Raw genomic sequence first — 27,831 nt, forward strand, 5'->3', positions numbered from 1 at the left:
AGACGCAGCGAAGGCTATTCACAGTTAGTTCTACCGTAACAGCCGCCGAGTTCTACTGTAGAAGTCGGCGACTTGAGTTGTACTGAGTCAGTCAGCGAGTCCAGGAGCTACCTAAGAGTCAGTCCTCGAGCTACGTTAGTTCCGAGTTAGCCAGCAACCAGTCAGTTGTATTGTGGCATTTGGAGTGTACTATTTGTGATACTGCAGATAGCAGTAATCGTAAATCTGTAATTTGGGTGATTGTATGAGCGAATGTGAAATAAAATTCGCTATATCAAATACGACGTTAAGTTATTTGTCGCGATATACGCCCGATACGCGACAACTGGTGTCAGAAGTGGGATTTGGACTTACACACGTGACCGACGGGATTCGATCTCAAGACACGTGACAATTTGGTGTTAGAACTGGTGTCAGAAGTGGGATTTGAACTTACACACATGACCAACGAGCTTCGAACTCAAGACACGTGACAATAGCTATGTGGGTTATAATGTGTTCCTTTCAACCTTACATTAGTAAGTAAATAGCTTATATGTTACCTCAGTAGCAACTGTCTAATGTTTTTTGGTACAATTATTAAAAGGCAAGTGAACGCCAATACATATTCAGAAATCCCTTCTACTATAACTTAAAAGACAAAATGCAAGACCTTGTAGCTGTATTTGAATTGTAAAAGGGTAAGTAGTACCTGGTGGGAGTTGAAGTCTTTTGGAGCAGATCTTTGGTCTTCCAATTTGATTGTGGCACAGTGCAAAAACAAAGGATTTGTGGTTGTGCCTGCACTGAATATGAAGATTACAGCCTTCTGGGATGTGATACCACATAATATTAGAGAGAGGTACAAGTGTTTCAGAGGGACCTACTGCCTGCATTTTCAGGGTAGAGGAGGCTCTTCTGTGAAGAAGAAGGTAACAGCTTCCTCTAAAATGTAGGTGCCTATCTGAAAAAGTACATGATGACATGCCCCTTAAACCCATAACTGCCACAGAAAGATGATACTGGGATTAAAGCAGAGAGGTTATATATTGCTCACCACAGTCTTATACTCTTCATTTATTTGTATAAAAGTTATGACCTTACATTATATTCACAAGACATTGTTGATACTTCTCTTAATTAATAATATTTAAACCCATATTCAGCTACAATTGCATTCTCTATTAGTTAGGAAATTCTACTAATAGTAGCTAATAAATTATTAATTCAGTTCAATTCAATTCTTTATTATTTGTGTGCCAAGTCAACAGCCGCAAGGCTAGTAAATAAATTAATAATATAAATGAAGAAGTTTTAATTTGCTGTGTTGCAAGACACTGTATCCAGATGTCACTTACTCTTCATGCAAGCATCAGCCAGGATGCCTAATGCATCCTGTAGTGGTTTGACAATATCCTTCATTCTACAGAGTCCCAAAATGGGAATAGGATCTATAAGGCATGAATACATCTTCATTTTCTGGTGGGAAAGACACATCTAATTATAAGAGATAATTCAATGGCAGCAGTACTGTATTATTGGTACTGAGAGACCTTACCCTTAAGATAAAAAGCGATCATACACCTTTATCCAGTTCTTGGATCTAAAGCACATCAATATTTTTATTTTTTTTTGGAGAAATTGTTAGCAAGCTAATAATATAAAATTTGTATAAAATTTAAACTTTAAATTTAAAAATTAACACTACATATACCTAAGCAAATATTAACAGCAATATACAAGTTCTACATGCTATATAACACACTATGGTTTTAAAAATGAGTAAAATTCAATCACAGTAAGTTCTACTAGATTCTCCTTCCGAAATTTTGGGCCTACACATGAAAAAATTATTATAACATTCATATCTATACTATTAAGTTCCTTATGGCATGTCAGTGCAGTGAAGCCATGAAATTGTTCAATCCATGAGGACTGTAAGGGGTCTTTATTCCTGTACTCATGCAATATCTGCTCTGCACAAACACTCTAGGTATTTTCTCAGTTTCTCACTGACAGACCTGCTAAGATAACCGTTTCTGTAAATCCACTTCTGACAGTTCAGTACCCCTTGCAGATTATACAGTGCGTTCAGTCAAGGAGGAAACTTCACAACACCGCTGACTGGGCCCAACATCCCTCACAGATTGCTGCTGATAGCAGAATGAGTCATTAGCACTGATAAATGACTCATTCTGTTATTGGCAGTTAGAGCAGCAATCTGCGAGGAATGTTGGGTCTGGTCAGCAGTGCTGTGGAGTTTCCATCTTGATTGAACACCCTGTATAAGAAAGTATCCATGCACTTGATTTAAACTGAAAGTTTGAACTCAAGATTTGTGCACAAAATAAGCATGGCTTAAGTAAGGAATCTGATTTTCTTTTTACACATTTAGATGCACATAAATGAAATTATACTTTCGATTTCAAGATTAAATCATGAAATTAGGAAAACCTATCAACAATAGCTATGACAATGTACAAACAAGCAGCAATTTCTCCAACAATTTTAATGCACTTGATGATGGCCAAACAGGCTGAAACATGTTGTGCAATAAAGGTGTTAAATAAAGAAACATAACTTCAAAGAACTGAGAGTTTTCAGATTTTAAAACTTCTGGTGTGATTTGTGTGTAAGACAGCAGAAAGCAGATGCAGTGCAACAGGATGCTACAGTACACGACTATAGTTTAAAAGTATTGTAAATAATTGTTCACTACATCTAGGGCTGACATGCTGCATTCAATCCAAGTGGCTGTCTTGGGCAGCACAGTTTTAGGAGTAGCACATTTTACAAGCATCCTTTCTTCATTTTGCTTTTTGTTAAATGAAAATTATTTTAAGCTGAATTTTTGCCCATATCACAATCATTAATCAGCAGAAATATAAACATATTGTAAAAAATGCAAATATATTTTTCGGGAATTATTAATGACAGTTTGATTTTATGTCATCAAGTTCCATGCTATGACGAAGTACTGAAGGAGTTTATTGGATTTTAAATAAGGGATGGAATTCTTTGTTCCTGAGCGATGTTTAGGCTTGCACTGGCCCTGATTATGGCAGTGAGAATATTAGCTTACAGCATTCTGAAGTCTTGAAAGTGGAAATGGACTCTAAAATAAACATCTGAATAACACCTTACTAAGCAAATTACAAAGTAGAGGAGAAGATGAGAAACATGTTTATTGAATGCTGTGTTTGGGACATTATACAGAAATGAAGATATTAAGTTACTTCAATCTGAAGTGCTAGGATTCTGCTGGAGTGATGATATTGTTCTAATATTGTTGAGAATTTGAATATTAATATTGATATTTTGGTACATCAGAAACCACTTAAAACCTAGCTGACCTGGAGTGCATGTGAATAAGGGCTTATCCCACTTTCCATTCTGTAGGCAGCTGACTTTGTTATAGCCTGGCTCAAAGGTGAGTTGGTAGGACACTTTACACTCCAAGGAGGCCACAGTTCCTGGGGCCATGTCCTTCCCACAGAGTACACTGCTGCCCTTATAGGTGCACTTGATATTCACACTGCTGGATTCCAGGGGTGGACATGACACTGAAACAAAACATTCATGCGAGCTGATTTGCTCTGTATGGTCTCTCTCAAACAGCAAAGAGACAACAAAGATGTAAGATTTGAAGCTCTCATGGCAAATAAGTGTGCTAGGATCATCTTGGGTGATCAGCTTTAAGATAAAAACAGTTCAGAGACATTGAGCATAATTATGGAGGTGGTCTCTGAAATGTTGGATTGTAACTCAGTACAGACAAAGATGATCACCCGAGAAGACTGTGGTACAAATATATAACATTTTATGAAAATCTGTTTCTATGGAACTCGAAGGTTCATAACTGCCACAGTGAATGTAATGAGGCGTGAATTGCAGCTTTAGAATCTAATTTTCATAAGACTGGTTTCAACCGTCATCTTTGAGCCGATTGTCAAGGTAATGTGGGACCCTTAACGTCTCACAACCCTATGGGCCTTCACGGCCTGTTACAGGGATAGCTTTACTTTTACTGGTTTCAATTTCATCATCCCACAAACATCTGTCTCACTGGCAAAATCAGATGCGAAGTACATATACAATTATGTCACACAAAATTAACTTGGAAAATATATTAACATTATTACATAAGATACAGATTTAAATATTAAACTTCAAATGTTATACATAATTCACGTTTGTGATAAATACAAAAATAAACCACAAAAAATACATCTAATTCATCTGATTGAGGAACAGTTGTTTGTAGTAAGCGGATAAAAGCCTCTTATGTACTATGAAATTTGTAAATGCCTTAATGCCAATCAAATTACATTTACCTAATCTTTTTTTTTTATTATTTCTTTGTAGCTCATGTGACTAAAGATTTAAAATTCTATTTTTAAATAACCATTTCGAAACTCATGAAAAGAACTAGGAAGTGTTTCAGTGTGAGGGAGTGAGTGAATTTTGAGGCCCTTCAACATCAATGACCTGCAAAAGTACTAGTTTGGTTCTGTCTTTACACCAGAAATTGAGGGTAACACTGGTACATTCTTCAAATTCACTGTCTGTGCATTTTTGTTCCCATTCCCATGTGATATAAAACCAAGATAATCCAGTTGCCATAGTTACTAGGCAAAGGGCTCAATGACCAAGAAAGCTGGTTAAGATCGCTGGCATGGACAAGAGGTTTTTCTTTTCTCCACAGTGTCCAGACTGGCTTTGGGGCCCATCCTGCCTGTTATCTAATGGGTACTGTGGGCTATTTCCCCTGGAATAAAGCAGATAAGGCATGAAGTTGACCAGTCTTCTCCATCTACTGCCAAGCTACATGTCATCCCCCATTAATCAACAATTTGATTCACTGACACTCTCACAATGTTTCCAGATACCTAAATTATCATTGTTACAGAGTCAGTTGATGTTCACCAATGAGCGGAAACAATAAAATATTTACAAGCTCTGTCACATCAGCCAGCCATTCTGGTAGTGAAGTATTGCAATCATATAACTGCTCAATATCGTTCACCATATTTTGCAATTTTTTAAATAAACTTAGTGAAATTATGGACCTTAAACTGAGAAGCAAAGCAGATGTTAAAATTGGGTTTGTTAATCAATGATTGCTAATTTATGATGTTTCATGGAACTAATCCATCCATCCATTCATTCCTGTTATTCCTACTTGGAGCATAGGGCATCTGTAAAACGCTCCATTCACTTCAGTTTCTTAATCTTAGACAGTTGGTAGGAATCCTTGGATGGGGGATCAGCCATTTGCAAGACCACTACCTACACACAAACACAGAATAAACCCAGAGAAACATCCATAACTTGAGTGTGATTTAAACCCATGATCCCAGTGTTTGAGCAGGCAAAGACAATTCATGCCTTAGACCATGCAGCCACTGTGATTGGCCAAATTTAGTCAAATGCTAACACCCTTATTCTTAACATAGGTTTTAATGTTATCTTCTCTCAGGCTTCCAAGTAGTTTCCTCTCTTAAGACTTTCAAACCAAATCTATGAATGCATGCTACATTTATGCCCAGTTTATTCTCCTTATTTGATCATCTTGATAATTTCTGTAATCCATATTAGAGGATAGTGAGTACCTTATGTTCACCTAAAATGTCTGTTCTAACACCAGAATCTAACATCTATATATTCATTATTTATGTTAAGCTTAATGGTATGACATACCGAACAGGTATCAGGATAATTAGATTTCTGGAGTATTGGTGCAAAAATTAATCCTGGCATAACTGTGGCTAAATGACAACAGTCACGTAGTAACGAATCTGTGGAGCTAATTGTTTAACATGTCAGAAGATACAATTTTGTATAAATCTCCATCATCCATTTCATAGCAACTGACAGTTCATACACTGTTCATTCAAGCGGTTTAAGTGAGGTTCAATTATAAATTTCAGTGCTAAAAAGCAAGAGGTTACAATTTTCTGTGTCCTCTTAGGTATTAAGCCTGGTTAAATCACAGTCTAATATGTGAACTGTGTCTTACCTTGAACACAAGTAGGATGGGAGTAAGACCACTTTCCCTCAACACATGGAACAGAAGCAGCACCTATCAAGTTGTACCCAGCATCACAGCGATACTCTAGGATAGTCCAGTCAGGTGCAACTGTGTCAGGAACTTGGAGACAAAAGGGAGAAATGTCAGTCTCCTTACAGTTGAGGATTTTGTACTTTCCGTCTTTTGGTTTGTCTGGAAGTTTACAGGTGCCCTTGTTTTCATTTCCACAAAGGACAGGATCCTCATCTGAAGAGTCAGCACATTGAGCTCGACCATCACAGCGGTAATCAGGATCAATACAAGCGCCATATGAACAACGAAATGAAAGAGGAGAACACCTGGAAATACATTTAATATGCTCATCACATTAAAATATTTGATGGGACAACCTACACTACAAAGAATCCCCAACTATTGATTTATGCAGTTTTGTGGTTAAGCATTATCATATATTTCATTTTCATGTTACCACTTATTCAACATTCAACAACAAAGCAAAATAAAATAAAGGTTTGTATTACTTCCTTCTACTTCCAGTGATGATGTATTTATTTATGGTTTATGTAACAATGCTTTCAATTATACAGCACTGAATGATAGGATGATTAGTGAATAATGAAGTGGAAAGAACGTGAAAGTGGTCATTTCTAATTAAATTTACTAACCCTTAATTTTTCTGGATGGATGGACAAAACTACAAAAACCTTAGTAATGACAGCCAGTCTCTGGGGTGAGATTTGAATCAAGAAACTCTCCAACACGAAGCAACAGTGTTAACAACCACATAGTCTTAGTGTTTTTAAGATGCAAAAACGAATACTCCGTATTATGACTAAGACTAGATGTAGAGACTCTTGTAGACAACTTTTTAAAGATTGGGAAATTTTACCATTTTATTCTCAATATATATTTTCTTTGATGATATTTGTTGTGAGAAATAAGCATCTTTATAAAACTAATCAAGAAATTCATGGTCTAAATACTAGGCACAATACTGACCTTCATTTTCCATCTGCTAGATTAACAATATATAATGAAGGGACATATGCTATTGGAATGAGGATATTTAACCATCTTCCTATAAATATAAAATCATTATCATATAAAATTGAATTGTTTAAACCAGCATTAAAGAGATATCTTTGCTCGTGGTCATTTTATTCATTAGAGGAGTTGTTTAATCAAAATAATTTGTAAATACTGATTGGATGTAAATGGGATTAACTGTATGTTATATTTTTTAATTTTAATTATGTTTATTACTTAGTATTATGTGATATTGTTTTATGATTAATGTTTAATGATTGTGACGAATGAACTTGGAGTAGTAAGAAGTAAAAGGTTGTATTTCTAACAGTGTATGAATCTATGTTGTTATGATATGGCTTGATTTAATGTTACACCATGTATTTTTTTATGTTTCATATGAGATTGTATTGGTTTGACGAGCTCTATATCCCATGGGTGCTAAAGCCCCTGTACAGGATTTGTGGAGTTATTTAATAACAATAAACAATAAACAACTCAACTGTGATATTCAGACTGAGTGATGCCATTTCTAGTTGATTTCAATTCTCAGTCTGAATTGATTTCCCACTTAAGAGTCACTCAATCTAAACCAGAAGAGTTAAATCAGAAATGGATAATATAATGAAAAGTTCCTTTACTACTTTACCTGAAGTTCCTACATTGCTCAAATGTTTCATCAGAGCCATCATCACGACAGTCCTTAATTCCATCACACACTAAGGTATCATCTATGCATTTGCCAGACTTGCATTGGAACTCCGAAGACCTGAAAGTTAACACATTACTGGAGCAATTTTATGGATGGCATATTTTACAACCCACACTTTCTCCTTTGTTTTCTTTTCTTTGTTAAATGAGAAATACTTTCTGAAAATATTTTCTCATCATTAGTAATAATTTGCATGCCATCTGAATATATGTATTATTTCTTTTGTTATTGCTAGTGGGGTGGGAGTAAGTCCCTTGTACTGCGGCCACTTCTGGCCTATTGTACCAGCCCCAGATGATAGGTGAGGGTCATTGTGGAGTAATTGGTGGAATGAAGACTGGCAGGGGAAACCAAAGTACTTGGAGAAAACCTGCCCAAACTCCACTTTGTCCACCACAAATCCTACTTCAGCAGACCCGGGATCGAACCCGGGCCGCCACGGTGGGAAGCCAGCGACTAACCGCTTGAGCCATGGCACAGCCCTCTATATATGAGGGTAAGTCAATAAGTAAGTTACAAATGGATATAGAACTTCAACAAATAAGAGTACTTATTTGAAAAATGCTTTTATTTCTCAACATAATCTCTCTGTACATTGAGGCACTTGTCCCATTGTTTCACAAGCCCCTGAAAACCAGCAGCATAAAATTCTTTGGGCTGCTGTCAGAACCAGGTGGTGACTTCCCTTTCTACAGCTTCATCGCTGGGAAAACGTTCAGCCGAAAGATGATGTTTAAGAGGGCCAAACAAATGGAAGTCGCTTGGAGCAAGGTCGGGGCTATACAGAGGATGCTCGAGGACTTCCCACTTGAAATTTCGCAGTGTCTCATTTGTCTTGTTGGCAGTATGGGGACGCACATTGTCATGCAACAGCAACACACCTTTGGTGAGGAGTCCTGATTGTTTCCTTTGAATGGCCTTACGAAGTTCACTAAGGATGTTACAATAGGAGTCAGCATTTACGGTTTGTCCTTTAGGCTGGAATGTGGTGAGCATTATGCCTTCATGATCCCAGAAGACTGTGAGCATCACTTTCCTGGAGGATGGTGTCACCTTAAACTATTTTTGGCAGGCGAAGCAGGATGTTTCCACTGCATTGATGCACGCTTTGTCTCGGGCAGGTAATGGTGAACCCAAGACTCATTACCTGTGACAATTTGGGCTAGCATATTTTGGTATCGTGCTAGCGATTGAGATGCTGTAATGCCACACCCGTTCTTTGCATTTTGTGTTGTGGAGTCAGCATGTGCGGCACCCATCATGCACAGACTTTGTTAAAACCTAACCTGTCATGCATTATGAGGTAGGTCATGCCATGTGAACAACCAATAGCAGTAGCTCTAGTATCTACAGTACCCTTCTGTCTGCTTGGATTAAGTCTTTAACCCCTTGCACATTTGCCTCTGTGGCGATCTCCGTTGGCCGGCCAATGCGGTGTTTGTCTTCGATTCGTCTCAGCCCTTCAGAGAAATTCTGCACCCAATTTTAAACAGCTTGACGTGACAGGCACTTCTCACCGTAGATGTGAAGCATTTCTTTATGAATATTCTTTGATTCCATACCTTTCGCCTATAAAAATTGCACAACGGAGCGCTGCTTGAGGGCTGTACACTCACCCATGGGCGCCGCCATCTTGCAACTGCTGTTTCGCTTCTGTAAACATCGATTGTCTCGTGTCGAATGTCATCAATTGCCACCGGACTAATGCTGCCATCTAGTGGCGATAGCCTCAAGTGCCTCATTCAAACATGTAGTACTAGCCTACATATTATAAGAAAACTGTTTAAAGATTATGAAACCAATTATAGTTTTTGTCACAATGTCTGGAAATTTCATGTTATTAACAATTAGCGGGCTAAAACCGCGGAGTTTGTTTTGTTTTGTTTGTTTGATCTTTTTTAATGGGGGATGGGAATTTCTCATACCATCTGGGCTAGCAGTTAGTGTTACACTGGCCCTGGTGATGTCATTAATTTATTCTCCAATGTGGTAGCATCGAGTGACTTGGCAGATAGTATCATAGTTTTATTTCATGATTTCGTTCACCCTACTGCAATGTCCTTTGAATTAAAAAAATGCTCATATTTGCACCTCCTGGTCCCACTTCTAGTACTATTTATGAGTTACTAATAACTATGAAACAGGTAAAAAAAAACATGAAAAATATGAATTGTTACAAGAATTGCAATATATGGCAGAACAAAACGAACTTAAATATATTATGTATGATCAACAAGATGTTGATTTCAACATGAAACAGCCAAGGTCTACATAAATTACCTAACATATTTCTCATTACAAGTTAGTGTTAAAATATTACTTCTAACATTCTAACATGTTGTATTGTTCTAATATGAGCCATGTTGTCATCATATTTACTTGCAAATGCTGGTGCCTGGTTTCTTGGCACAGGAGGGAAGTTGTTCATCAGACCCATCTGCACAGTCTGTTACTCCATTACACTTTGCAATTGCATCAACACAAGCCCCATAACTGCACTGGAAGGCAAACTGGGGACACCTGCAAAATTTACAAGTTTCATGAAGGGCATTTCTATATGGCCATTAAACCAGTACATCAAACACTTTTATAAAACAACAGACTGTTGAGTAAAATTATGAAAACTCTCCTTTGCTTTCAATTTATGCTACCACTGCCACTCTGTTCCAGCAACAATTAAGGAGTAGGACAATGTTAAATTATGTAAAAGCTGAATGTAATGAGCTGATTATATTTAAAATTTACATGTCATTGGATGAACTAGTAAAAGTAGTAAAAACTAGTAAAAAATGTTTATTAATATGAATTTTGTAAATATTAACCTGGCACAAATATATTACCTATACAGATGATGAAGAAAATCATCAGACAAAAGCTTCATTTATGCACTATGAACAGCTGTGTCATCTACTATGTGGAAATGTCTTTAACTCTCTAAAGTCCAATGGTTACCGAAGTACTATCTGGTTTCAAATTCAAAACTGAATTTGATTCACAATGTGTACTTATATTTCCTATGATTATCAGAATAAACAGTGATTATTTCACTCAAAACATTGAGCAGCACATTTTTACAGTGGAGATGCAGTGTATTTTCTGTGAGGTAAAAACTAATTTTTTAATTTTATGACTGAGTTATTATACCTATGAGATACTGGCTGAACACTTGGGGTTTGATACTCAACAAAGGCAAGATTTTTCTCTTCTTCATAGCGTTCAGACCGTCTCTGGAACCCACCCAGTCTCCTGTCCAATAGGTACCAGGAGCTCTTTCCCGGGGGTAAAGTGGCAGGGGTGTAATGCTGACCACCCAACCCCAGCTAGTGTCAAGGTCAAGAATGGTGGACCTATACCCCTACTCCCCCATATATCTTCAAGGCGTGGTATTTACTTGTTAAGCCCAGGGACAAATTTACCTTTTATGTAAACGAAATTCATGCTTCGAAGGGGTTAAAATGCTAGGTATCTTTAAGGAGGGCAGAGTTTTAAGAACTCTCTGTAGTTGTTAGTTACATCCAAATTTGTATGAGTTACACAATTGAATGCATTAAGTATATACTATTTTGCCGGTCACGGTAGCCTAGCGGTCTAAGGCATGCACTATCTTCGTTCGTTCGGAAGCCGAGATCGTGGGTTCGAATCCTACTTAGGGCATGGATGTTTGTGTGCGTTTTTCTGTGTTTGTCTACAGGTAGGGGCCTTGCGACGAGCTGATCACTCGCCCAAGGAGTCCTACCATATGTGTAAGATCTAGAAAAACCGAAGTGAACGGAGAAGTTCATGGAGGTAGGCCTAGGCCCACTGGGGCTGTAATGCCAAGGAAAAAAAATATATACTATTTTACTTGTGGACATAATCTCAGTTATATGGATGATCTTCTGGTATATTTTGAGTGAAACAACCTTAATGAAGAAGTGCCTAATAACTATTAATTTAGTAATATGATCTCTGAAAAGTTTATGAGGGTTTTTGCATTTGCATTTAAACAACAAAATATACATCTCATACAAATCCAAAAATATCATAATTTAAGTGGCTCTCAGACAGAACCAATAAATTTGATAATGAAATATTGTCACGTTTAGGGGTGTGACTATAGATCAGGTCTGGATTGGTGAATGGATATACTGATCACTTATACATACGACTCAGAGCTACAAGTAATTACAGTGCCACTGCAAATATCCACAATTCACAAATCACCACAGCACCTGCTAAGCCTTTCCCAGTGTGGTGTCTTCACAAGTTGTTCCCTGACAATGGCTTCTAACAGTGGGGATTCTTCAGCTTCACCTGCTCAGACTTCCTATTCACAGTCTCACATGCAGAACTCTCTCTCCTATGACTCCACCGAAATTGCTCCAACTGTCCTGGTTATAATATCTCAACACGGATCACATAGAAAACACCATTCTTCTATTGTTACAGTACATTCCTGTCTGTTGGCATGGGAATGTGTTTACTGAGCCGTTTTCCAGAAATGACTAAGGCACGGACCACAGAAAACACCATTATTCTATTGCTGCATATGTGTATGTCGCAGACATTACCTAGCAACAGCCACTGCTTATAGAGTCACTGCTTAGCAACAGGTCTATATGCCACGATATATACTGGTAATACAAATGGATTTTATATTCAGATATCAAGAATTTAAACAATAATAATCTTTAACAGAGTACAGCCAACATACCTCATATTACTGCACTGACGAACTGTTTCATCTGAACCATCATCACAATCTTTGGATCCATCACAGAGTGCAGTAATGTCTATGCACTGACCAGAAGCACATTGAAATTTTGAAGTGCTAATAAGAAATGCAACACATTAGTGGAAACAAGTTATAGCCATGAAAATTTAGAAAAATAAATGCGGTGAGACAAATTTTTTATGCCTGGAAACTGCAGGATAGATGTGACAAACATTTTTCCTGAAAGGTATGGGACGTATTTGGTTATAGGACCATATCAGGTGGTAGTGATCAAAATGGCAATGGTAACAACTGCATCATGGGAAACACATTTCTAGTAGATAAAAAATTCACATTAGCTGCTCATGAAGTTCATTATCAACAGGCTACTGTATATTTATTTACTGATGTCAATAGATCACACTATATAGCACAAAATTGTAATGATTATTGAACGGTGAATTGGAAAGAATGTGTAAGGAGGTGGGTGTGGTCTGTTTCAAGGTATCCCAGCATTTTCTGGAAAAATACAGAAGCTATTGGAGGTGGGATTAAAGCACATAGTGTACCAGCTGAATCATCTCAAGGCACAATGTCATAAAATCCCTAACAGTGAGCACACCATGAAGAATTCCCCCACATCAGCAGCAAAAAGAAAGAAGAATTTGACTGCAATGGCTGCAGCATTTTAAAGTAATAAATTGAGGCAGATACAGATGCTCAGATTATGTTCAATGTGAGTTTTCGTTTTTATTATGTTGAACTTTGGTTTCTGCAAACTTATGAGTTCTTTAATTTCTAGGAGTGAGGTGCAACTGAGTCCTTTGATAATATGGCCTCAAACAGTCATTTTACTTATACCAGATGACAAATGAGTACAGAGCATTGGTAGAATGGTAACTGGCAGGTGAAAATCGAAGTGTTTCAAGAATAGACCGCCCAAGTGCACCACAAATCAGGGATGAATTAATCTTGGAATGACCTTTGGCCTCTTTGATGAGAAGCCAGAGACTAACAACCTCAGCATTAATACAGCCTATGTGCTATTAGCTCACCAGAACATTCCACCAAAGAGTAACTCTGAACTCAACTGCATCATGAAATTTATTAAGATAAATGACATAACTTGATATACTGTTGAATTAAATGAACATTATTTACCTGCATGTCTGTCGTCGATGTCTCAGATATGGATGAATCTTTGATTCAACCTTCACACCATGAGCTGAAATTTTTAAATCTATTAGTAATTTTCTTAATATTACTTTATGAATACATAACATTTTAAGGCCTACAGATGACACAGTACGATTAAGCAAGTTGACTTGCATTATTGGAAATGCGCATTTCAAATCTTGGCTAATACTGACTATCCTGTCTGAGGACTTTCATGGCTGTCTTCATTCCCTCATGCAAATGCCAAGATGGTTCCTCAGTCAGATGACTGCTTCATTCCACATATTTCCAATCCATTATTCACTAACCAACATACCATTCAACATTATTTAGTCTGAGATCCTGGTAGCACCAGCATGCATCAATAAATAAGACACAAGGATAATGTCGAAGTATGTGTGATTCTGCAGGCATTCACCCACATAAAGAAATTTACCATAAAGTTATGTAAGTGTTGAGGTTTTGACATTGCTGAAGAGTCATACTGTGGCCATCTGGGTTATGGCAGTGTGTACTCTGACAGGTCAGAACCACTGCTTCAGAAGGAGATACTGCCTCCGTTTTCATGGTAGACAATACATTCCTCAAAAACGTTGGTATCCAACGAGGGGGCTATACAGTGTAGTAACCCAGGAGATGATCACATGTATGTACACGTACCACCAAGCTTGTCCCAGAACTTATGTTTTACTCATGTTTTCTGTATGTAACATGAACATAACTTGTATTTGTGAGGTAGCTGGTTCATATGTAGAACATAACACTGACTGTCCTTAATAAAGTTCTTCGTGGTTTTTACCAGTCCCATCAGACAAACTCTGAGATAGTATCTTACATAGTGTCATGACAGTTTCAGTTTCCATTCACACAATTTCTGATCATCCAAATGTCTGAAGCTACACAACCTGATCTACTAACAGTGTCGTTAAATAAACCCCAAATAAATAAATAAAGATCCATGTTGTAGGTAAATGAAAGAAGGATTTTTGGACATCAATAAGCCATGGTACCTGGCCCGAGTCATGCAAACGTTGCAACATATGTAGCAGCCCAGACAAGCAGAAAGACAACACATATACGTATTTGTGCTTTGTGGTTCATTTTATGAAGATTTCCATATGGTAGGGTGATTGGTGTGTTAGAAGAAATTTCAAAGAAAGTGGCTGTGGCCTAAGCAAGATACTACAAAAACTTCCCTGGAAGAGTTGAGGAAAACCATGAAGCCCCTCACAACAGTTGGTGTCCCAACCAAAATTCGAATCGAAAACCTCCCAACTAGTTTGGGTGTTACCACTACATCAGCTACTTCTGCAATATAAATATAATTTTTATAGGAAATAAAATGCCTGTAATCAGTAAACCTAACCAAATACATGGTGGTTCAGACGGTTGCTCTGTCTCCATCTTTAGGCTAGAAGAGTGTGCACAAGTTGCGCTGTCAGCTGCAGTTGTCACCATTTATTTATTCATGTTTAATGTGTACCTGTATTTGTTCACATTTATTTAGTGACACTGCCAGCAGTGTATACATTTCACATTAAACTGGATGGAGTGTGAAATGAAGCAATCATGGCCTAATTAGGAGAACTACCTGACATTTGTTTTGAGGGACTAATGAAAACCATGGAAATCCTCAGGCAGGACACTCAATATCCGACCCAGATTTGAGCCCAGGTACACTATCCATTCAACCATGATGAATGGGCGATTTCAAAGTCTTCTTTCTCACACCCACCATCCTTACAGTCACAGTGATTCAACTGTCTACGCAATGCTGGGAAAAAGTGGAAATTAGAAAACTCAACATGATACAAAATATCTATATTAATTTTGTACAAACACTTATATTCCAAATTCATGATCTGGAATATCTCAGTCAGTAAGCGACTAAGCTACAGACTGAGGTATAGAAGAATTACGGTTTAGTGATGAACAGTGGTAAGGGATTTTTCTCTTAAGAACATAAAAACTGCCCCTGGGATCCACGCAGCCTTTTGTTCAACGGGCACTGAAGGCTGTTTCCCCGGGACGTAAAGCTAACCATTCGTCTGCATAAAGCTGAGGTTAAGAATGTGCATAGTTACACCCCCACTCCTCTGTACGTCCTTATGGTGTGGTGTATAATTAAGCAGGCGGACAAATTTACCATTTTATCTTTACTCATTTTCAAATTTAATTTGGCTAACTGCAACATTGAAGAAGTATCATGAAATGTAATTGCAAGAGTGCTCCTTTATTATTTCCTCTGGCGCACGTTCTCAGCGAAAGGTTATAAAAATGCCTCTATAATTGTCGCCAGGTCTGTTAGTCCGTTTGTTCCCATGCAACAACTCAAGAATTAAGAAATGGATTTTCATCAAATTTTATATCGGGGAATTTTACTAAAATACGCGTATGTCCATAAATTCAAATTTTGGCTAAACTGGGATACAAGAAACGGGAATTTTACATGGCGATCTATGGGAATTTCTGTGGACGTATCGAGAGGAACTCATTCATTATATATAAAAAAGGTAAAGCTATCCCTATAACAGGCCGTGGAGGCCCACAGGTTTCTCAGACGTCGAGGCTTCCACACCGTCTAGACCAAAGGTCTCCAAACTAAGGCCCGCGGGCCACATGCGGCCCGAGATGAAGAATTTTGCAGAAATGCGCCAATGAGTATTGGTAAAAAAAAAATACTTGTGCATAGATTTCAAATTCATTAATTAAGATTCTGTTTAAAATATATTGATATTCCATATTATGTTAATATTAACATTATTCACAATTTTACTAATTCTGGACCGTACACTGCGTGGTATTTCTTCGTACTTGTTCGACCTCGATCGGCAGTGTCACTTCGTGGCAATGTAGGTAGCGCGAGCAGTTCGTTACTAGCCGTCTTGTGCACAAGACTTCTTGCAGTGGTGCAGTGTAATTGTAACAGATCATCATCACCTCAATTTAATCAGATTTTAAGAATGCAAAAAGAGTTCCATCATTCACATTAATTGTTTTATTACAATTTGTGATGAAAATATGAGCATTTGCTGCTACTGTCTGTTGTCATTAATATACGTTAATTTATTCTCACGTACTTTGTATTTAGTTTATGAAATTCTGTGCTTTCAATAAAACTCATATACCTAGAGTTATTAATTTTTCATTTTATCCGGCCCGTTGAAAGTGCTGAATTACCTAATGTGGCCCGCGTTTCGAAAAATTTGGAGACCCCTGGTCTAGACAATCGGCTCACAGACGGTGGCGAGGTTGTCAGCCTTACGCAACGACCGCCCTTTACCTCCAGGAGGATCCCTGGTACCTATTTCTTTTAAGAGGCTGAGTGGACCCTAGGGCATATTGCGGCTGGAAGGCTTAGGTCTATTGAAAAAATCCAATTACCTCATTGGCAATCGAACCCGCGACCTTCCGGCTTATAGCATAGTGCCTCAGCCAACTACGCTACCGCGTGTAGAGAAAACTCAACACGCACTTTATGCCCTGTTCACTTCTCCGTAAAATCTTAGGATCTTCGAGATAATTAAACGCGAACGAACGCCCCGGAACTGTTCCGCTAAGAGTGCATTTCCGAACCTTTACATTACTTATCTCCCAATGAAACAGATACAGCATTAAATAAGAGGGTAGATCTGTTACAAGTGTGGGATTTCCGACATTTACTAATTTTCTTTGTCGGCCACATTTATGAAGAACTATATAAGAAATATAAGAACTGTATAAGATTTGTGGTTTTCACGGCGTCACATCCAAGAAGATGGCATTCTTTATAAACAAGTAAAAAAATAAAAGTCAGAGTGTCCCTGTAACAGGCCGGGGAGGCCCATAGGGTTGTGAGATGTTGAGTTCCCCACATTTTCTAGAAAATCGGCTCATAGATGGCGGCAAGTTTGTCAGCCCTACCCGTCGGCCGCCCTTTATCCCCAGGAATATTCCTGGTACTAATTTCTGTTAGGGGCTGAGTCGACACCAGGGTCACAATGCGGCTGGAAGTATTAGGTCAATTGAAAAAAAAAAAAATCCAATGACCTCATCGAGAATTGACGCCGCGACCTTCCGGCTTGTAGCACAGTGCCTCAAAGAACTGTTTAAATATTTATGACTTACTTAACGATGCTGTCAGTAGCTGAGATTATATAGTGTCGAATGGTTGGATGATCAATGATTAATGAATTGGAAATGATGTGGAAAAATGCGGTCTTCAAATCTGATGTACCATCCTAGCATTTGAGTGAATAAGATAAGAACTACGCAAAACCTCAGGACAGTTAATGTCCCGGCCGAGGTCAGAATCAGGCTCCACACGGAGAGTATCAATCACAGAGACATGTTACATTAATTGTATTGAGTTCACGTAAAATTCTGCTATAAGACCCATAAACAAATACGATAAATAAGTGCCCTTTCCCCTCCAAAAATTTTAAGCAAAATGGTTATGTGTTGATAAATTTTAGCGAAATTTCCCAATATCAGATTTCATGGCAATCGGTTCAGCCGTTCTCGAGTGGGCAGACAGACACAGGCAGACATGGCCAAGCTAGCAGGGACATACGTGTATTTGCAATTATAATATGAATTACAACGCTGCCTCCTCATCAAACAGCAAGATAGGCTGGAAAGTGTGTACACGCAATAAACGCTGAGTCATCTTTACTCCGAACATAAGGTAGTGAAAAGGCACCAGAGATGCACACCAGGGAAGATACTTCCACCATCACCCCTCCCGACCATTACAATTTAAATTAACGCTTCATTTTCTAAAATATGGTGCTCCAACCTCATTCCTCACAGTAATTTCATGTCTGTAAATATGAAGAAGTATAGTTTTTATACAGCTAGAATGAGCTAGAACAAGGGTCTCCAAACTACGGCCCGCGGGCCACATCCGACCCACGATGTGATTTTATCCGGCCTGCGAAAGAATTGTGCAGAAATGTGCCAATTGAACTAATTTTCCAGTGAGTACTGGTAAATGTGATTCCGAGCTTATTGACCTGACATATACTGCAGTTCGATGGCTTAGCTGTGGAAAGGTTCTTTCGCGCTTCTTTCAGCTCAGGAATGAAATTGATATATTTCTTACCGAGAAAAACCATCACGAACCACTTTTATCAGATGCCGAGTGGCTTTGGAAATTAGAATTTTTTGCTGATCTGGTGAACCACATGAACCATTTTAATTTATAATTGCAGGGTGAAAATAAATTAGTCTGTGATTTATTTGCACTTATCAAGGCATTCAGAGCAAAGTTGATACTTCTGGAAAGTCAAGTGAAAAATTGTAACTTTGTTCATATGCTATACTGTGCAGAGTTGCATAAAAAGGGTGAAGCAGAATTTCCTTCCTCATTTGCAAATTTAGTCATTTCAGTTTTGAAAGAACAATTTTGGAAGCGATTTGCTGATTTGAATTCCAGTACTCAGGAAAGTAGATTGTTTCAAAATCCGTTTGACTGTGATGCTGCAGATGTCCCAAGTCAAATTGAAATTGAAATTATTGAACTTCAGGAAAATTATCATATTAAAGACAAATACAAGGAAGGAAATTTGATCAAATTTTATAAATTTCTGAACTCTGAGCAATTTTCAAATTTAAAGAAATTTGCTTGTAAATTTATCTCCATTTTTGGGACGACATATCTGTGTGAACAAACTTTTTCCCAGATAAAGTACATCAAGTCGAAATACAGGGCAAATTTATCCCATGAACATTTAAAGTCGCTACTTGTGATTAGCGTTTCAAAATTTGAACCTCATTTTAATCAGATTTTAAGAATGCAAAAAGAGTTCCATCATTCACATTAATTGTTCTATTATAATTTATGATGAAAATATGAGCTTTTGCTGCTACTCTCTGTTGTAATTAATATACGATAATTTATTCTCACGTACTTTGTATTTAGTTTATGAAATTCTGTGCTTTCATTAAAACTCATATACCTGGAGTTATTAATTTTTCATTTTATCCGGCCCGGTGAAAGTGCTGAATTACCTAATGTGGCCCGCGGTTCGAAAAGTCTGGAGACCCCTGAGCTAGACGGATTTGACTACGGAGTTACCCTGCAGTACCGTAACCCGTCGGAACTTTACCTGAACTAGTATTGGCCAGCACTCTTTACAAGAACCTTAGCTGCGTCGTGAATTGACGATCCTGACTGAATTTATCATAAATAACACCTAAATTCTGTGAAGAGTAAGCACCTACCATATGTGTGATATTGCCCCACTGTAAAGGCTGGAGAATTAGCCAAATATCCTATTTTCTTTTAAACCGACATTAAGGAAACAATAGTTCTTAGATTTTATGCAATTAAGCTCTGAATGACCTTGGGGCAAGGGCAGACTCTTGCAACCGCAACGCACCCACAATTTCAGAGAAATGTTATCAGCCTTGAGGTGAACACATGTTACTGAATGATATTGTGATGGCAACTTGGAATGTACGCACAATGCTGCAGCCCAGTATGAGATGGCTAGACGATGTTGAGAACGACCTGAAGAAGATGAAGGTGAAAGGCTGGATAGAGAAGACGAAGAATAGAGAGCAGCGGAGGCTGATTGTAGTGGAGGCCAAGGCTCACCCAGGGCTGTAGCGCCGAGTAGTAGGTGGTTAGGTAGGTAGGTATTCAGTAACATGTGTTCAACGCAGGCTAATAACAATCCTCGGATTGCGAGTTTCCTTGGTGTGCCCTCCTCCTAAGGAAATATTGCAATAGCAACGCAACGGCAATTTCCGAGAATTGTTATCGGACTGAGTTGAACACATGGAACTGAATGGAGCAGCGCAAATTGAGTAAACGGTAACGCAACTTGCGGATGACTGAGAAACTCAACGCTCAGACAGCTGAGCAAGACAGTCTTCTCACAGTTGCGTTACCGGGTAATTGTCTAGTGTCAGGTGTTCTAACCACTTCTGATTCACTTCCCTCTTTAGACTGCACGAAAGGTTGACGAAGCTGCGAATTTTGTTCTCGTGCAGTTAACTGAGCAGGAGCCTGGTATATGACAAATGTTACGCAGACTATTCCAGGCAGGGCAAAATATATTTGGCCTGGGAAAGAATTTCTCGCGAAATGAAGGAGCCTGGATTCTGGTTAAGTTCTTTCGAAACAATATAAGCACCTGAGTTCAAATTCTCCCAGAAGAACGGATGAAACCAGTGTTTTCTTTTCCTCTTATTGTATTTAAGCACGATCCCACACATTAATGTATCATTTATTTCATATATTTCCGTTTTAAATGCAACTTATTATCTAGCCAACCTTCTTCCACACTACATGTTTCTGCCGTATACGGCCATCATCGGATGTCTCCTATCTTGCTACAATTGTTGCACTGTATGTCAAAATTTCGTATCGTGCGTGAAAGCGACATTTCCTGATTAAGAAAAGTTACCCTTAATTAAAATTAATTAAATTCATTAATATCCCAGTATTTTCCATATGGTCGTCGTCCTTTCTTCTCATACCGTCTCAACTACCGCCATATCATGACAGGACCAGTATTATCTGACATTGCAAGAAATTAAAAATTACCATGACGCAATAAGTCGGACCGGACGAGATGACGTCAGCAACTGAGCAACATGTTTCCTAAGTGTGCGCAAGCTAATCTGGAAACCAATTGCCTGCTTGCAGGCTGATGACAGTTCTCAGAAATTGCGATTGAATTGCTGTTGCCAGTTTCCTTGGCGTGCCCTCGCCCTTAGAGCACACAATTTTGTGTGGTAAATAAGGAACTAGCCGGTCACGGTAGCCGAGCTGTCTAAGGCATGTACTGTCTTCGCTCGGTTGGAAACCGGGATCGTGGGTTCGAATCCCACTCAGGGCATGGATGTTTGTGTGCGTTTTTCTGTGTTTGTGTACAGGTAGAGGCCTTGCGACGAGCTGATCACCCGCCCAAGGAGTCCTACCGTATTTGTAAGATCTAGAAAAACCGAAGTGAACGGAGAAGTTCATGGAGGTAGGCCTAGGCCCACTGGGGCTGTAGAGCCAAGGAAAAAAAAGGAACTGTGCTTAAATCAAATTTGTTCCTACACTTAATTGAGCACCAAGCAATTAAGACGTAAGGGCACTATTGTCAGTTTCACGTAGTCTGAGAGATTCAGAAACAACTTTGTGAAAGAAGGTATATCGAAAATAACAGGAACTTAAAATAAAAATTGCAAACACTTTTCATCTTAACGGTTGTATGTTGAGCTGAATGGTCAACTTCATGCTTCGGTCGCTTAATCTCAGGGGAAAGAGACACTGGTACCCGTTGGAGGGGAGGCTGGGTAGGCCTCAGAGCCGGTCTGGACGGTTTAGAGAATAAACTGTACACTACGGGAAAATATCGCAGCAGATGTTATAACAGAATGGACGAAACGTAACATTTCAGTCTGCTTTCAATAGGCTAAACTAAAATGGCGCAAATTCATAGTGCGTTTGCTCCTGCAGCCGGTCTTTAAGTAGCGCCATTATTACGAACTCTGTATCCACCACACGTTTCAAGGAAACTGCGTACAGAATTCAGGAAATCCTCTCCAGTTATCTTGTTCAGCTCTGTAGTGTATACTCGTAAGTAAGATATGTTGTACTCTAGCATCCTGCTACACTATTTTAGCACTTCATATACGTATACGATATGCCGATCACGGTGGTCGCGCGGTCTAAGGCATGATTTGCCTTCGCTTGTTCGAACGCTGGGATCGTGGGTTCAAATCCCACTTAAGGCATGGATTCTATTCTGTGTTTGTGTTTTTCTGTGAGTAAGTAGTGGCCTTGGGACGGGCTGATCCCCTGTCCAAGGAGTCCTACCGACTGTGTATACGATTAAGAAACTGAATAAGCAGCCAAAGTACAACAAAAGGGATGTAGAGCCTTAGATAGATATGTTATACGTTGTGTATATGTTGTTGCATGTAAACTGTCCACACACACACACACGCGAGACTCAACCGCACGTACCAAGACGCAAACAGGCACACACCACCAACAAACAAATACGCGACATTTGCGAGAGGCGTTACAATATACGACCATTTATTCTACAACTTCTTAACTTTTTAATTTTTATATTTTGAACGCAATGAAAGTAATTAATTTTGTGCAATTATTAAAGAATTAATCTCACATGTAGCACATGGTCAGTGTGCCAACAATGCAACAGTTCACGTGCAACAACATACAACACCTGACGATGGTCCTTGTGAGACCGAAACATGTGTAGTAGTGGAAGGACATGAAATAGGAGTGGTTAAACAAGGAACCGCACAGAAAACTGCACTGAAGACTGTGTTTGTGTACATTCTGTATACCAAGTAAAATACGACTAGGATGTATGAGAAATTTCATCCACTTAATGAATTTTCACTTACCAGAGTAAGAAATGATGAGTAGAATGCCGCATAAGTAACACAGCATTCCTCCCATCTCAGGCGCGAACAAAACACTGTCTTTCCTCCGCACTCCACTATAACATCACCGTCACAAGAAGCCCGAGGCAGTTTTTTTCTGCCGCAAACTTGCAAGGTTATAAGGACAGGTAAAATGAAGACGGGTGGATTGCTGGACTTCCCGTCGATGGTTAACGTAAGCACTATGTCAGTGACGACTGGGATTTAAAATTTTACTCGAATTTAAATTTTAAGTTGGATGTTACAGAAGTCAATAACATTATTATCCTATTAATTACAATTTTCAGTAGTACGGCCAAAAATATGTTAGTAACCATAAACAAGGGATTTATCATACAAGAGTAATATGTTGTGTTATACGTTTGAACAATAAACCCAATACCCCGTAACTTCCACACAGGGTATGACAATCTAGTGCTTCTCCCGTAACCACCTACGAATTGCAGCCGGCTCTTCAAACGTGGCGAGCGCGAATAAACTGAATGTCATAGAGGGGAATAACAAACCAGCCTTCCCGAAGAAGAAGAAGAAGAAGAAAAAAAACGTCGCATACACTATCGCTAGACTGCTTCCTGTTTTGTGTCAAAGGAACAACGAACCGCACACCACTGAACCACATAAAAGCTCATGGAATGCGGTTTTCGCAAGAAACCGGTTTATTGTACCACAGTGTTAACTTGTGTCCTGGCTTTTGACGTAGCTGATGGAATTCCCATCAGATATGAGAACAGATCATGCGAGACAAAGTTGTAGAAGGCATTCAAGCTGCACATATAGAAACAACCCACCCAGCTCCACTTCGAAACGACTTTTCAGGAGATTCTGAATTTATATACTATTTCTGAAACAAAATCATTACTCTAACGTAGTTTCAGGCTGTCCAGTAGAAACGCCCCAGTTCATTACTAATGTCCATCTTCCATTCATCTTAAATTTTCTGTTATTTCATTGTTTCATTTGAAAAAAGAAACAAATGTGAAAATAGACAAGTTAAAAGATAGTTAATGGAATTAAAAACTAATACAAAGCTCAGTCAGTACAGTGATGGGCTACAGGCTGGATGGTTGGGGTTCCATTACTGTTAGGGGAAAGATATACTATAAAAACTTAACGGAAGTGTTAGATTTGGGGTATTCCGATCATCTTGCACAGATACTACATATAAAGGTAAATAAGCCTAAAACAGGATGGAAAAAATAACAAGAAGACAGTTTTCAGGTAGGAATATAGAAGAATTCAACCATCTACCTGAGATGGAATCCTGGTAACATGTTCTTCTATATGATGAAGTAAATACCTCTTACAATACTTTTTTGAACAGATTTTTGTACTATTTTGAAAGATCTTTTCCTTTAAAGACAGTTCATAAGAAAAACCATAATGAAATTAAATGGCTTACTCAGGGGATAAAGGTTTCAAGTCAGAAAATGAGACTTTTAAACACTTTAAAGAAAAATACAAATTTATCAAATGATATATTGGAATACATTAATAGATATCAGAAAATGTATAAAAGTGTTATAACAGAAGCTAAAAGAAAAGAAAATGATAGGTTTATGTTAAGGTCACATAATAAAACGAAGGCAATTTGGCAAATAATAAATAAAGAAACTGGAAGTTTTAGGCAGGGTGACTATATAACTAGTTTAAGGAATGGAAGTGAGGAAACATCCAATCAACAAAAAATAGCAGACATGTTGAATTCCTTTTTTATTGAAAGCATTGAAGATCTCTTAGCGAATAATATAAACCATTCCCCAGTACAAACCTCACAACAGAGGATTCAATATCAGATGAACACAATGTTTTGGCTCCCTATTACCGAAATTGAAATAGAGAGGGTAATAAAGAGTTTAAGAGGTAAACCATCTGCAGGCTTTGACGAAGTTCCAGAATGTAAGATTTGAGGCTTTCACGGCTTGCAGATTTATTATACTTTTTCTTCTACCCTGAAGATGGGGGCGATACGTTCCTCCGAAACATCGGTTAACACCACATATACACGGTGCCAAATCCCAGAAGACTGCTTTCTTCAAGTTCCAGAATATTTAGCCAAGAGATGTTCACAATACATAAAGAAACCTTTCGTACATATTTTTAATGCCTCTTTAAAATCAGGGGTGTTTCCAGATAAGATGAAAATAGCTAAAGTAAGACCGCTGTATAAAAAAGGGGAAAGACATGAAGTTTGTAATTACAGGCCAATAGCAGTTCTGTCTGTTTTCTCTAAAATACTAGAAAAACTGGTGTATAACAGGTTGATTTCCTTTGTAACAAAATATGCAATATTAACAGAAGTGCAAAATGGATTTAGAAAAAACAAATCGACAGAAACAGCTTCCTAGACCTTCATTGAGAGTATACAGGAGGCAATGGATAGACGGTTTCATGTTATAGGAATATTTTTTGACTTGACAAAAGCATATGATGTGATAAACCACAGTATACTACTAGATAAATTAAACTATTATGGGATCAGGGGGGTTACTAATTTATGGTTTAAATCTTACTTATCCCACCGAGTACAATTTGTTGAAACAAATTACCTGAATAAAAAGACCCAAAATAAATATATATCACCTTTAAGGGAAACAATACATGGGGTACCACAGGGGTCAATTCTGGGACCACTACTGTTTCTTCTGTATATAAATGATCTCCCGCTAAATGTACAAGGTGGAGAAATGGTATTGTTTGCAGACGATATTAATGTGCTTGTTATTGATAAAGAGGAAGGCATAGCGCAACAGAAAATAAATAAGATCATGAAACAGCTTGAAACATGGTTTCAGGTAAATAACCTCTTAATAAATATTAAAAAAACAATTGCTATGTCATTCCATCTTAGTAAAAGTAGGTTTGTAGTTAGACCACGGATATTTTATAACAACTTGGAAATTGCTTATTCATCAGAACTGAGATTTTTAGGTATAGATATTACAGAAAACCTTAAATGGAGTACCCACATCCAGTCATTATGTTCAAAACTTAGTAAAACATCCTACATAATTAAATCACTAAGAGGAGTTTTGAGTCCAAATATGTTAAGAAGCATTTATTTTGCAAAGTTTCAATCATTATTGAGATATGGCATAATATTTTGGGGGTGTGAAGGTGATAGTATAAAGGTATTTAGAATGCAGAAGAGGGTGCTGCGAATAATTAGTGGACTTGGTAAACGAGACTCATGCAGGCAAATTTTTAAAGATTATGGCATCCTTACGGTTACTTCGTTGTATATCTTAGAGGTGTTGTGTTACATAAAAAAGCACAAAGCAGATTTGATCCAGAATATAAATATTCATAGTTATAATACAAGAATAAACAAGGATTTTCATGTTCAGTTCTGTAGAACTACATTATTTAAAAAGAGTGTGGTAAATATGGGGATAGAATTGCATAGTAAGTTGCCTGACAAAATAAAAAACTCAGTGGGTTTTTCAGTTTTTAAAAGAGACTTAAAATCCTTTTTATTGAAACATTCCTTTTACACGATAAATGAATTCGTTAGTTTTAAATAAAAAGATGGATGGTGAAAGTACTCATATTTGGATGTCATAGCAAATCATAAGTTGTATACAATGATTTGTGTATTTGTTTTTTCTTTTTTCTTTTTCAAATGTAGTATCTACATATTGCTTAGGATTGTAAAATGTTGTTAGTATCCTTGTAACTTTGTAGGTTTGTTTGTTACATTGTACTCCTGGATAAATCAATCAATTAATCAATCAATATAGTTCGTAGTATGCTTGTAACTATGTAGATTTATTTTGTTAACTTATATTACTGAATGACATGTCCAAATGTTACTATGTAGCAAAACGGATGAAAATAAAATACAATACAATATTTCTCTCAACTCCACAGCATCCAGACCACCTTTGAGACCACCCAGCCTCCTATACACTTGGTAACGGGGGTAAAGATGCTGGGACAGGAAGGTCACCATGCACCTCCATCCGGTGTTAAGGTCAACAATGGTGGAGTTATACCTCCACATCCTCCTACACCATCATGGCATGGTTCTTAATTAATTAAGCAGACGGACTTTACCTTTATAGAAGATTATACTGAGGTCACGGAAAGAATCCTATAAACAGTGGAGATGGCTGCATTTTAGGCTTCCAATTCTACGCCTGTTGTTAGTATATTCTTCTCCAGGCCACTGTCACCTATGTTAGCCAACACATGGCATTTGACGCCAGCTAAGCTAGACTGGAAAGGAATGTTGGAGAGAGAAGGTAAGCAGCTGGAGAAAAGGGGTGCAGGGGGTCAATCCATGTGAAATTTTTTTCACGACTTCAGTATAGACCATACAGGCTAGATGCAGCCACACCAAGGGGAACTTTATTAAATACATAAAACGTTGATCTCCTACAAAGTACAACCTCAAGATCATACAGCATAAAGAAAACAGATTCTCCTGAAGAACATTCATCTATTCTGTTCAACATCCTGCCCAGCATATGGCTGCTTGCAAGGCTTTGGAACATGAATCATTGAATTGCATACAGGATTGTTAAGATATTTATTGTAATGTATAATGTAATTCTTATATGTACAACTGTTTTAGGAAACTGTTTTCATCTTCTTTTAACATTCTAAAATTATGTATAATCATAGAAAATAACCTTGAACTAGTTTCTTTTGTATTCATAAGTATGTACCCCTCAGCATGACACTGTAAACTGTATAACTGACCATGAAAGATTTCTCTATCCCTCCCTCTCTCTGCTCCTAGTGAAAAAGGACATGGCACGAGAATTTAACTCCTTTTAAAATATCACATATGAATATAGTTAATTAGAAAAATTATCT

At 38.0% G+C, this 27,831-nt stretch overlaps 1 protein-coding gene across 1 annotated transcript in view; it reads right to left on the minus strand.

Moving 5' to 3' along the window:
- LOC111861986 (modular serine protease) overlaps positions 1–23,502 on the minus strand; it is a 42,145-nt gene extending 18,643 nt beyond the window's left edge. Inside the window, exons 1-7 of the mRNA XM_023846996.2 lie at positions 22,975–23,502; positions 13,603–13,666; positions 12,442–12,558; positions 10,128–10,268; positions 7,686–7,805; positions 5,999–6,348; positions 3,333–3,542 (exon numbers count right to left, since the gene is read on the minus strand). Coding sequence (XP_023702764.1) covers positions 3,333–3,542; positions 5,999–6,348; positions 7,686–7,805; positions 10,128–10,268; positions 12,442–12,558; positions 13,603–13,666; positions 22,975–23,029 — 1,057 coding nt within the window. The 5' untranslated portion in view covers positions 23,030–23,502. The remainder of the gene's footprint in view (positions 1–3,332; positions 3,543–5,998; positions 6,349–7,685; positions 7,806–10,127; positions 10,269–12,441; positions 12,559–13,602; positions 13,667–22,974) is intronic.
- Between the last annotated feature and the right edge of the window lie 4,329 nt (positions 23,503–27,831).

The sequence above is a fragment of the Cryptotermes secundus genome, unplaced genomic scaffold, assembly GCF_002891405.2.
Source record: "Cryptotermes secundus unplaced genomic scaffold, Csec_1.0 scaffold181, whole genome shotgun sequence".
In the NCBI taxonomy this organism is placed as follows: Eukaryota; Metazoa; Arthropoda; class Insecta; order Blattodea; family Kalotermitidae; genus Cryptotermes; species Cryptotermes secundus.